The sequence below is a fragment of the Drosophila elegans genome, unplaced genomic scaffold (assembly GCF_018152505.1).
Source record: "Drosophila elegans isolate 14027-0461.03 unplaced genomic scaffold, ASM1815250v1 contig_149, whole genome shotgun sequence".
In the NCBI taxonomy this organism is placed as follows: Eukaryota; Metazoa; Arthropoda; class Insecta; order Diptera; family Drosophilidae; genus Drosophila; species Drosophila elegans.
The window spans coordinates 21884393-21897881 of NW_024545513.1; the positions used below are offsets into that span (position 1 = coordinate 21884393).

The 13489-nt window shown below is 37.2% G+C and overlaps 2 protein-coding genes across 4 annotated transcripts in view; one reads left to right on the forward strand and one right to left on the reverse strand.

The window, feature by feature from the left end:
- LOC108147673 (protein gone early) overlaps positions 1 to 12195 on the reverse strand; it is a 32098-nt gene extending 19903 nt beyond the window's left edge. Inside the window, exons 1-4 of one of the 3 annotated variants that reach the window (XM_017274369.2) lie at positions 11851 to 12195; positions 5406 to 5849; positions 4067 to 4417; positions 3842 to 4006 (exon numbers count right to left, since the gene is read on the reverse strand). In XM_017274369.2, coding sequence (XP_017129858.1) covers positions 3842 to 4006; positions 4067 to 4417; positions 5406 to 5727 — 838 coding nt within the window. In that variant the 5' untranslated portion in view covers positions 5728 to 5849; positions 11851 to 12195. Of the gene's footprint in view, positions 1 to 3841; positions 4007 to 4066; positions 4418 to 5405; positions 5850 to 5957; positions 5974 to 11850 lie in introns of those variants that run through there. The other 2 variants (XM_017274371.2, XM_017274370.2) reach the window with 2 other exon arrangements.
- Positions 614 to 3060, forward strand: LOC108147675 (keratin, type I cytoskeletal 9). The gene is made up of 3 exons (XM_017274372.2): positions 614 to 1329; positions 1414 to 2287; positions 2346 to 3060. Exons 1-3 carry the CDS (start codon positions 1315 to 1317, stop codon positions 2669 to 2671), a joined length of 1215 nt encoding a protein of 404 aa, XP_017129861.1. The 5' UTR covers positions 614 to 1314; the 3' UTR covers positions 2672 to 3060.
- Positions 12196 to 13489: the final 1294 nt, after the last annotated feature.

The following is a 13489-nucleotide window of genomic DNA, read 5'->3' on the forward strand; positions in this document are numbered from 1 at the left end:
GTCTGCTATTTAAATTGACTGTTTTTGTTTCAATTAGAATCGTCCAAGCAGTCAGTGTTCCCGTGAAGGCTGAAAACAAGCTGCTCCGGTTAAGATAATATTACCGATGCACAAAGTCGAGGACCTGGAAAGGTACCACAATCAACTGTGGCAGTGCACTGTAGAATTACTCGACAAGGGTTCACTCCTTACCAAACTTGTTGTTCGTGGCCTCTTGAAGTTCTGGCCAAAAACATGCACCATGAAGGAGGTTCTATTCCTAGACAAAATCAACGATATTATGCTGGAGATTGATCAGTAGAAGTTTGTCAAAATCCAATCCGTTTTTCCGCCAGATTGCCAAATGCGTGTCGAGCCCAAATATTCAGGTAAGAGTCGGCCTTTCCTTCTTCGCAACGATAACTTAAACTTATTAAAAATGTAAAAAAAAAAAACGCAGTATGCTCTATATTTTTATATAGTATATAACGTGTATTAAAAAATAAATTGCACAAAAATGGTCTTAAAATTCCACCTTGACCGATTATTTTGATAAAATCAAACCTTTTTTTGTACACAATATTTTTAATAGAAAAAAAAATGGAAATATTTTTGTGAACAAATGTTTAAACAAAAATAGAAAACCGAGACAATTGAGTAAAATGTATTTCGTAACGTACCCTTAAGAACCAACATGATAGAGAATTAAAGCTGTACACTTTCAATAGCTACAAACGCGCTTGACTTCCCAATGCTGATCAAATTAAGTCATAAACACGTTCCTACATATCGCCATACTTGATAGACCGCAAAAGAGCAATCAATCAAGCGAGGATTTTATGCAAAATTTTGCATACAACTTGAAAATGGAGGGTAGACAATCACGAAACAATGCGACAAAACGGACAAAAATGCAACCGAATTTCGTGTGGTGTGTGTTGTTGGTTTGGAATTGAAATCAAAATGGATAATGATATTGATCCACCTGCGATGAACTTCGTCGACCGGCAAATAGTCAAATATATATTCGACTATTCGACTATGATTTATGATCGCCCCGAAAAGAAACAAAACGAACATCGATGGACAACAGGTCACATTAAAGGAAGCGCGAAAGAGACGGCAACTCTGCGTGCGACAGAGAGGGTCTGACAAACAAGTCAAATGTCAGAGGTTCGGGGCATAGTCAAATAATTGAGCAATTAATTAAACCGGCGAGGAGAAAAAAAATTATAGAAAAATGGTAAGAAGCGGAGGAACCAATATTCGGGCTATAAAAGGCCACAAATCATCAAGGGAGAGCATCATTAAGCAAACAACTGAAAACCACTCAACATGCGTCTATTTGTGGTAAGCTAACTGGAGGATTAACCACAGGATTAACCAGAGGATTATAAATACAATTTTTTTTTGTTTTTTTTTTTCTGTTCCTAGACTCTTTGCACTCTGGTGGCTCTCAGCCAGGCCAAGCCCCAGGGCTACAACTATGGCAGTGGAGTCTCTGGCTCCCTGACCACCTCCACCTCCAGTGGAGGCAGCAGTGGTGGCGGTTTCTTGGCCGCACCTAGCCACTCCTCGGTGGCTTCCTATGGTCCGCTGGGTGCATTCCAGACCGCCAGCGTTGGCTCCCTGGTGGGCAGTTCCTCTGCGCCCCAGGCTGTCAGCCACTATGGCGGCCAAGGAGCCACCTACTCAACGGGCGGTGGTCATGGAGCCACCTACTCAACTGGCGGTCAGGGAGCCACCTACTCAACGGGCGGTGGTCATGGAGCCACCTACTCAACTGGCGGTGGTCAGGGAGCCACCTACTCAACTGGCGGTCAGGGAGCCTCCAACTACGGCGGCTCCAGCTCCGGCAGCTCCTTCACCGGCTTTGGACCCTCGCCCAACATTGGATTTGGCGTTCTGGCCGGCTATCAGGCACCCAGCTACCAGCAGCAGCAGGAACAGGAGGTCCAGCGTGGCTTCCAGGAGCCCATCATCCACAAGCAGTTCTTCACCGTCGCCGCACCCGAAGAGCATGAGAATCTGGAGCGTTCCAAGCATCTGGTGATTGGACGTCCCCAGAAGAACTACCGTGTGGTCTTCATCAAGGCCCCATCCTCGAGCAATGCCAATGTCAAGCTCTCCGCCGAATATGCGCCCAAGGAGGAGAAGACCGTCATCTATGTGCTCAGCAAGAAGGACAACCAGCTGGAGGTCAACGACATTGCCACGCCCGCACCCACGGTGCCCAGCAAGCCGGAGGTCTTCTTCATCAAGTACAAGACCGATGCGGAGGCCTCTCATGCCCAGCAGCAGATTCAGGGTGAGTAAGCCCCAAGATGACATGAATGAATTCCATACTAATCCTTCGTCTCCCACAGCCGAATACGACAGGATCGAGGGCACCTCGGAGCACCAGGATGGCGGAGTGGCCCCTGCTCAGTCGGTGGTTGGCATCTTGGATGGTGGTGCTATTGGCGCCGCCAGCACTGGCAGCTCTCAGTTCGTTTCCGGAGGCACTGGCTCCACTGGCGGCAGCTCTCACTTCGTCTCCGGCTCCACTGGCTCCACTGGCGGCAGCTACACCTCGACTTCCGGTGGCAGCTCCGGCGGAATCTCTGGCGGACACACCGGAGGAGTCATTTCCGGCGGCACCATCATCAAGAACGCCCAGAGTGCCACCTATCTGCCACCCAACGGCAAATAGATGATCACTCGCGTGGACTCATAGCAACAATTTTTATGTACAGTGATGCAATAGTCAATGGTTTTTTTTTTTTTTGAAAGCATTAATAAATTTTTAACGAAATAGAAGAATATAAATGAAGATTACTTTTAATTCAGCGGAAATTGAACTATGGACAGACATCTAACAAAAATCTTCCAAAGCATACGCAATTATATATTGCCTAAAAATATAAATAGATCACCTAAGGTTTCCTTTAATGCAGTCTGATTTTTCTATACTATTCAAAAGGTAAATGATCTCTAAACTCGAAACCCTGGGTTTTTACAAACAACCGTCAACTAAGCACATTAAGACCCAAAGAAAAAAGAATTCAAAAAAATGTTTGTTTGGGTCCTAAGCTCATTTGTGACAAATAAAATTTAAACTCTTTTTATGATATTTTAAACATGTACAAATGTAGTTTTGGTCTCAATACTTATACAATGCACTTAAAGATTTGGCACATTGAATGATTTTATTAAATAATTATTGTGTGCAATAAAATAAAACTACAAAATTTCTAAAGAATATTGTTGGCAATAAGTAATTTATTCATTCTTAATAACTGTATTAGTTTTATATCAAGTTTAATCAAGGAATATAAGGATATTGATAATCTTATGCTAAAACAACCAAGTATCCCACAATTAACCGTATATTTCGAATACAAAATTTAAGACTTTGTCATAATCGATCTATTTAATATGACAGTCCTGCAGCCATTTTATATTAGCATTAAAACCTATTTATAATAAAAAAGGTAAGCTTCTTTTATGTTTCTAAATTACAAAAGGATGTGATGTACATATCAGCAAAGCTATATATAGCTATAATAATATCTTAAAAGAGTTCTTTAAATTTTTGTCAATTTCAGTCACATTTTAAACGAGGAGCCTTAAAGTATGTTATACATTTTATGTACAAGTTCAAAGAATGTATAAAAATCGTATATTTAGATTATTTTCTTCCAGAACCTAGCGTTTTAAACATTTTGAAATGACATAAGCCCAAATAATAAGATGCATCATCTTCAAAAAAACTTTAAAGCGGAGGGGATATATTTACAAAGCTCTAAAATTGTGCTATAATTTGAGTTTTTCTGTTGCATTATAACCACCAAAACTAAAGATAACCAATCGAAGTACTCACCCACAGCATTGATGGCTCGTTTCAGGAGCAGATCCGACTGGCTCTTGTCCAGGGAATCGATCTCACGGCAACTCCGATACAGACTGCTCACCGTGGACTCCACGGAATAGGCACCCTCGCCAGAATTTGGCAGCATTGAAATAAATCGGTTCAGTTCATTGAGTTCTGCGAAATGTAAATGTAAAATAAATAATACCGATTATATATAAATAAACCGCAGCTCACCCTGATACTCATTGTACGTCTCGTAGTTCCACTCGCCGCGTTTGATCACAAAGTAGTCGTGATTGGCATAGTCGCTGGCAAAGTTGCCGCAGGCCCACTCGTACGTCTCGTGGCACGGACTCTTCGAGGTGTTGGCCCACAGGAGCAGCTGCCGGCTGCTCTCCACGCACTCCTTCTCCAGGCAAAGTGGCGCCCGCAGATAGAAGGGCACCTCCGGCCAGAAGGCCAGCAGCAGGATGATGATCAGCAGGAGCAGGGCGCACAGGCAGGCGGTGGTCACGTACAGGATGCGCCGCTTGCGCGACAGGCTCATCAGCGCGTCGAAGGATCGTCGACCTGGAAGCAGCAAGGCTATCATCGGGCAATGGCCAAGGATACGAAAAACATGAGTATTAATGAAATGAGAATGCAACACTAACTTAAAATATACATGCAAACACTTAAATTTGCTTAAAACATTACATTTGCATCCATTCCTAATTGTTCCGCTAAAATATAAAATATACTATTTATCTCAGCAAACATTTTTTAAATATTTGTTCAATTGTTATGGCCTTTATAAAACTTTTTAGAACGAAAAACGCTTTACTTTTCAAAAACTAATAACCATGATTTATTAAATAGACAAATCTTCTTATTAATTTTTATATATTATAAATATAATTTGAATTCTTGAACGTATCAGTATAAGTTTTTTCACTGATCAAATTGTTTAGCCCACCAAGAAGCTTTGATGGTTCAAAACTTTTTGTAAAATTGCTAAATAAATTAATTTTTAGGTAACATATAACATATATTGTTAAAAATAACAAAAATAGATAAAGCTGCTTTTCAAAAATAATCAAATAGGCATTCAAAAATCAGCTTGAATTGAAGATATTTTTTAATCCTCAATCTCAAGCCACATTTGCTATGCTTATTAAAGTTATTTTTGATATCTAGTAGTGGTTTATTATTTCAGAACTACGGTTTTATTTTATTTAATTCGGACTACTATACCATATAGCTGCCATAGGAACGATCGAGTTATGCATAATGCAATAATATAAAATATCTCGATATATAGTAATGGCTTACAGTTTCAGAATTACTGGTTTAAATTTATAAAAACTAATTTAACATTATGCAACAGCTGTGAGGGTATATAAACTTTGGCTGTTTCAAGTTTGCTTCCTTTCTTGTTTTAAATTTTACACATTTGACATTTAATTTAATAAGGTAGGTTTGTTTGAAATAAAAAACAAAGTATTCTTTAATTTTGTTTATGCTTCAGCTACACTCTGTCTGAACTAAATGATTTTGAATGGAAAATGAATGGATATTGATGACGGATCCTCACCTCGCAGTCCATTGGCCGAGGGATGCGTGGAGTTGGGTGTGATCGCCGCTGGAGTCCTGCCGCCGGCTCCACCGCCACCTGGCACCTCGTTAAGGGCATCCTGTCGCGCCGCCTCCAGATCCTTGGGCGTCAGATGGGAGCCGTCGTCCATGTGCAACTTCTGCTGATTGGTGGTCAGCGGAGCCGTCTCGCTGCCCTCGATCTGCTGCAGCTGCTGCTTGCCCCCAATCTCGTCCTGGCTGTTGTGCAGCTTAAAACTGCGATCATCCACCTCGTCGATGGCGCAGATCGTCGGCTTGTACTTGCCCTGATTGATGGCCATTTTGGATGATATTCCCCTCGATTTTTCCCTAGCTGGTGCTAGTCGCCTCTCGCGGATCTCTTCGTGTCGTCTCCCCCTTCAGTTCAGGTGGTTCGGCATTTTTAATCAGTAAGTAGGTAGCTCTGCAAGTGAAAGAGAGAATACAACAAGGAAATCATTCACTATTTCTCAATGCGAAAAAATACACCGAATTCCAGACGGCTTAACCGTCTTGATAATCAAAAGATTACCTTGAGACATGATATACGGGGCTATACGCTCGTAGACCCCATACACCCAACCACCCATCTACCTCTGGCAATAAAGAAACCTTTCGTTATGTGGAGCATCGGAGATAAGTGAAAATTGCCCAGAGATAGCAGCCACTTGATGTCTCAGATAAACAGCTGCGGTCAACAAAATGGCACTAAATAGTTGTTTAAAAAACGTATAATTGTGCAAATATATTTGTCTTATTGCCTGATTTAAAAATGTTATTATTATTTTTTGTAAGCATTGTTAAATAATTTAAATGTGCAAGTTCAATATTTTGTAATCAAGTATTGTATATGTTGTTGCGTTTGTCATTCCTTAAATATTAAAAAAAAAAAAAACAATAAAAGTTCGGTAATTAAAAACAAATATTTGACATTAGATTTTACAATGATATGTGGGGTACACTTACAATAAATTATTTATTTTAAATTATTATAATTATATTACAAGATACACCGCCAACTGTTTCAAGGCGAATAAGTACATAAGATCGGCAGATATATATATCTATCTTTAAGCGCATATGTGTTGCATGCATTCTTGTTCAACATTTGACTTCTTTTCAATTTTAAATTGACAACAATTGCTGGCAATTTGCACTGGCTAAAGTCTTCGACTGGCAAAAATATATATCCGAATAAGTGGGAGCGAGAAATCCAAGAGAAAGGAAAAGAGACAGAAAGTCATTTGTCTGGAGCTTTATTTCGCGACAAGCATAAATTTCTATTGAAAGACGTGCAAATAATTAAAAATGCAGCGGCGTCTCAGCAGTCCTAAAAAATTCAACTAGGTTAATTGGTAATTGCACGAAAAATCTGTCCAGCCAATTAATTTAAGATTTTTGGTATTCTTTAAAGAATAAATATTTTGGAAAGTTTAGAGCTTTAGAACTGTAAGGAATAAAGAAATATTACTAGATTGACTGGGAATTGTTGTGAACATTTTTTAGGCCATGTATTATACTATTTTTAAGCCTTGTTCTGCATTTTGTTACAGATGGATTGGACTTATAAATTGATATGGCACGATCTTTAAATGGTATCTATTTGAATTGGTATGCTGCTTTAGTTTCGCTTCGCCGACCGACAGAGGGCGTCACTTGCCTTTGTTTCATTGTGGTTATGCTAGACTTGAAATAGTTTTTCCAGCTTTTGTTTTCCCTGTGAAATCGTATAGCATGTTTGTCATTTAATCCGCGAGGAAAGCAGCCAATTCACCCACACAAAAAAAGGGGAGGCAGCAGGTTAATTATGAAACTGCAATGCACGCGAGAGTTTATGAAGCGCAATTTGAGCATCAGCACATGATGAGCAGCTTGCATGGCTGGCAGGTTCTGCTATACATTTTTCATAAATAATTATTTACTAATATCATTTGTATGCAAATTTGGTTATTTGATTCAATAATAATGATGGAATTCTCTTAAAACCATTATTGTGAAATACTTATAATAAAATAGATATAAAGCTTGGAATTCTCTCAAGTTCACATTCATTCTTTTTTTTATTATGGTTTGGTAGGCCAGCTCTAATCTCTTTCTATATAAATGTTATCTGTTTTTGAAAAAAGTCACCTAAGATTACTGTTTTGTGAATCATAATTAAATTTAATTAAAAGAACCTTCAGCGCAATGGCATTTTAAAATTTCCGATATTCAATCAAGATTATATTTTTCAAGCCCCTGCTAATCTCTAGAGCCCCAAAATAGCGATAAGTTGTGGTCAGTTTTGAGGATCTGGCTAAAAAAAAATAGTAAGGGAAATAGAACGGAAAAAGAGCAATGAAGACTGCTATTGCTTATCTTATCGAGTTGAGATTATTGCCTAATACATTGCTCATTCCTAGGCGTTGCTACTAAGACCTTCTCCCCGTTTCTGCCCCTGATAAGTCTCACTTTTATATATTTCACGGTTAGCACAAATCAATTTTGTAATATTCTTTAAGATTATTTTGTAGGTTACTTAAGTGTTTAATTAAAATATTAAAACGAACTTTTTGTAGGGAAAATTCGGTACCTCATAAACAATTATCTTTGTATTATCTTGGACTTTATCTGCCTAGCCTAATATGGCCACTTGAAGAGCTGAAGGTTGCGAAGGGTTGGGTGTTACTCTGCTGTCTCAGGTTGTTGAGTAATGCTGAGAGAACACTTAACCCCATACAACTTAGAAACTATATTAAGCGATAAGATCTTTAAAAGAAGTCGCATAAAGATAAATCTGAATGACACACTAAAAGAAGCTATGATTTAATACCCATATGGACAGAGTTTTCAATGAAAGAGAACCAAAATTTTAAGTGCACATTAATAATTTAAATGATTTTAAAACCATTTTTCCTTGCTCACATTCCATCTGTTATCTTGTAAACAATAAATACCAGGGAGTTTTATGTTGTTTTATGCTTCCGCATAATTGAATCGAAATTTCTATTCTCACTTTCAACCCTTTTTGCTAGTCATATTTTTGCAAACTTTTTAAGTTTTTTTTGTGCGAAAACGAGTTGTATTTCTCAGTTTTTATGGGCCACTTAAGCGGCTCAAAGAACTTTTGCCGCTGTGGCAAATTTTCAAAAAAGAACAAACTATTGGGGACACACGCTCCATATGTGCAGCAGTAATACAAGCCCCAAATAGAGCTCCATTTCATCGGTCTTTATCAAGTTGCAATTGCTTTGATTTTGCTTTTTTTTGTCAGAAGTCTGATTTATGCTTATTTGGCTTGATTCGATTATGGGGTCGCAGGGGGGTGATGATTACAAAGCCGACTTAAGCTGAAACTGAAGCAGAGTTTGTCTCAGCCACTAGAAAATATTAAGAAGCTGCGACGTCATTTAGTATGGGGTGGATTCTGTATTATTATTCTTATTCTCGAGCGAAGCGCAATTGAAAGTTGAGACGCAGTTCGATTGGGGATGTAAAGATAAGTGAAGAGGTGTGGAAAATTCCCTGGGAGTCGGAGATAAAATGACTTCAATAAAAATCTAAGCATTGAAGGGGGAGCTCAATGAAAGTGCGAGTCAGCGGTTGTTTTTTTTTTTTTTGGAAAAGAATCATTTTTGTTTCGTAGAAAATGAATCTCGCTTGTAGGTATCTTTCTCAATACCTAAAATATTTTTAACAGGCTTCTTTGGCAAACAGACTTGTTCAATTTACACAAGACATTTTTCATTTGACAAAATTTTTTAAAATAGAATTGTCATCATTACAATTAAGAGCCAATACATATATCATTACAGAATGAAATGAAGATATTATTTATTCTCAGCATATGTTTTGAATTCACTTTTCGGCTTTAATATTTCCGCTCCCCGCCTTCGTAAAAATCGGTGTTTCTTTTGTGGATCCAAAAAGTGACTTTCCCCTCCTATTTATTTCCTTTCCAGTTCGGGTTACGGTTACCATATTTGAACATGGCAGGCGCATAAATCATGACCGACCATATAAATCTCAACAGATAACAAACAAAAAGTAAAGATAGATAGGGAGGGCCCATAAATTTGCTGACCAGTTTGGCAGGCATTAAAAAATAATACTGGGAATTATAAAATCATACTTTTCGCCTTATTCTGACAATTTTGACGTGCGCTAAACAGATATTAGCCATACAAAATAGTACAGGGAATTATAAAATCAATTTGACTTTGTGGCTAATTGAGTGTGGCGTATTTTGACAGCGATTTGTTCACCCAACCCGCCGGGCCTAATTTATATATTTTTTGTTCCCCGCTATTGACATTTAATTTGAGTTAATGGCACGTCGATCGTCGCTTGTATTATCATGAGTGTTGATTGGGCAGCTTTGGGTGCGATGATAGCCTTGTCGCACCCCCGAAACCACCCACCACCCAACGCAATCAGTTGTTAAATGTGTCAACAATTTGTCGTCGACTAGTCGAAGCCACTAAAAAGTCGACAAATTGAGAACTGCAGGTCGAGGGGAAACAGAAAATGTTTGCTTATGCAACTTCGCTTTCGAACGAGCAAACACTCTAAACATGAAAATGTAATTAATTGAGCCGGCAGAAAATGCTTACAGCTATTTTGCACAATCAGTACAAACACAATGAGTAAAAGCTTAAGCTGCATTTTTGGTTATAATTTACTCGATTTTAGTTTTTAGAGTAGCACTTTTTTTAAACATCAAAAATTTGGAATCAACTGTTTTGAAATTCCTAAAATAATAACTTATAATAACTTTTCATGATCTAAAAAGAGGATTATATTGATTTTTGGAAGACTAGTCAAAACTACTTTAAATTTATTATAACCTAAGAAACTGCATAAAATCATATTTTATTAACCAAGTCGGTGAGTCATTTAGCTAAGCTATCTCTTTCCGATCCTAGCTTCCGTATTCAAAACCCACTCGAGCGCAAAGTTGAAACCGTAAAACGTTTAATGGAAAAAGGTGCGGTTAAGGTTAGCTTTTCGATTGTTTTATTTTTTGCTCGGTGAACAAAAAAAGTGCGTAACGAGCGACGCGGAGACAATGGAGAAGTGCCGAATGCGGGCGGAGGTAAAAAAGAAAGGTACAAAATACGGGGGAGTTTTGGGGATTCAGTGGGCCCAATTTGGTTTCGAGCGTGAGCATAACAATGGGGTCTACAATACAAAAAAAAAAACAGCGGGTTCACTTGCACATGTTCAAAATGCAATTCATAACGGTAATCCAAAAAAGAAGTGGGACAAAACGGAAGCAGAGGAAAAAAAATACAAGCACCATTAAAAACCATCAATATTGGTGTGGAAAATGGTAACAGGAAGCACTTAAAATTATATAATTATCGGCAAAATAAAACAAAAATGAACTAAAGCATCAACTTTTATACATACAAGATTCAATTATATTCAGCTATTTAAACTTTGAAAATAATAACCATGAGATACAATAACATTGTTCCTTACTTTGTAGTACCTTAACTTTTGTTGATTTAATTCCTATATTCTTATAGATTTGTTTTACGTTTGTGGATTACGACAACTGAATATTTCCCAATCATGAGGTAAAATCTAAAGATTCCTGCCCAAGATCAAGGTGATTTACGGTTTACTCAATGTCACGGCTAATAATCGCTAAATTATGATTTGTTGTTGTTTTCGGGACGTGCTGCACTTCTCTTCCTCTTTCTCCTCTGCCAACGTCAACGTTCTTACGCATTAATTACGGGAATTTTCGGAAACAAAAATAAAAGAATTGACACGCAGGCGCAACACACACACATACACGTTCACAAGCGCATTCAGGGGGGAAGGAGAAGGAAGAGATTGAAAAAGAGAGAGCGACACAGAATTGTCGTTATTGCTGTTTATGCGATTACACGAAAAGAGATCACGATGTTCTATTCAACAACATAAAAAATATGTATTCGGTATTGCAAGTTAAAATTCCTCGAAACAATATTTGCAGCCAAGATAAAATAAATTATCATAAATTTCGTTGAGTCTTAAAATAAATCTCCTTAAAACTGAAGCCATATTTGCTGTTTTAAGAAGAAGTACCCGTTCTTGTCCATATCATTAATAACACCCAAACAATGTTTGTGCAAACAAACGCTATTTGAACATCATTTGTCGCAATTAGGTGACAAAATTCGTGATCGTAATACCGATCGACGTGAGAACGAAGTATCTGATCGTTTTTTTATTTTCTTTTTGTTTTTGCTCTGCCACTTGCAAAACCGGTTCTACCGGCATTTCATACACACAAACACACACACACTGCGACACTTTTCCACCTTCGAACAACAACAAAAAAACGGTGGCTTGAAGTGCGCTTACATTTACTCTCACCCATGCACACACACACGCACACACACACACAAGATGGGAAATTCCTTTAATGCAGAAGGAAAATCGCTGGATTTTACCTTTTTGTTTATAGCTCATTTAGCATTCCGAAATTTTAGCATGGCGCCACGATTAAAACAGATATTTGAATTTCCGAAACTCACACTCGAAAAAAAACAACAAAACTCACAAGCGCGGATTTTTGGAGAATTGCTTTGAATTTTTACGCGCTCTGCAACAACAATAAGCGAATAAGCCGCTATGTTCGCCTCTCAATGAAAACAGGGTTGTCCTGGTTTTTTTTTTTTGATTGTAATAATATTTGTATTTGTGTTTTTGGTTTAAGTTTTTTTTGTTCGTAGTTTTTCGCGGCGATGCAACGATTTCTTATTTTTAAACGGGGAACGACGGAAAGCAAATGATTGCAGTTAAATCTAGAGGTGACAAAACGTCGATGGTATAATCGATGACATCGACGGTATGTTCTCAAGAAATCGGTAATATCGAAAGATGTTGTGCTTTCTCTCACACTTTGCTAACTGCGGAGTATGTCTTCGCTATCGGGGGTATGTCTTTGCTACCTGGAATGTAATTATAATTTAATTTAACTACATAAATTACATCTGGACTCCGTTTTATTTTACTGATATGTTTTTTGTTTCTAAAATGTACCAGCGTTGCGTCTTTCAGCAATAAGAGTCAAAATCAGTGGTTATTGCTAATGGAAAAGAAATTGACACGACATATTTATTAAATATAAAAGAAATAAAATTAATATGAAGTGAAACAAACTTTGACTTAAACACAACACCTCTCGGGGCTAAATCAGTACCGAAATTATTTAACTCAAAGTGTAAGTGTATTAAAACACTATGTTTATCTCTGGGTGTAGATATGCAAACATGTTTTAACTATTTTGTTGCTATGTTTGCTTAAGAAATGAATATTCCTTTTGCTGCTAAAATAAAATAGGTACAAAAGTTAAAAAAATACTTTTTTAAGGTTGCAAATTTCTCCTTTCCCAAAACATTGTTTTTGCTGTTTTCCTTTTGAGCTAAGCTTTTTCCCCCTATAAGTGGGCTTTTCTTTCAAATTGGGACTAACAAAATGTTGGTTGGTAATGGTGCGTAATCTAAAATTTCCCTAAAAAAGTTCAACAACAATTATGTTGTTTTTTTTTATATTAGTTCAAAGTATCAATATTTTTTTAGCCCCCTATTTTATTTGGATGGTTTGTATCTGTTATCTATACAAAAAATATACTATAAATAGTGGTTGGTAAGGGTAGTAGGAATTCCCAAATTACTTTTTATAAAATCGCTGTTAGTTATAAAAAGCTAAACACAGTTTGGATGTTTTAGAACAACATTTTATGTTTTGTATATCGTATTTTAAGCTTAATTCTAAACTTTTATTTTTTTTTCCAACCCACTATTTTATTTGGAAGTATATTTATCTATTATCTAAAAAAAAAACATACTATAAATAAAGTTTATTGGCTTTTAATGGTGCAAGATCTAAAATTAATGAAATAGCGCTGTTAATAAAAGATTAAAACAAGTAAAATATTTTTAAGAACAATATTTTTTGTTTTTTATATCATTTCTTGAGCTTGATTCAAAACTTCAATCTTTTTTTCCAACACCCTATATTACTAGCAAATAAGTTATCTATTAGTTATATATACTATAAATAACTAATTTTAGTTTATAATGTGAC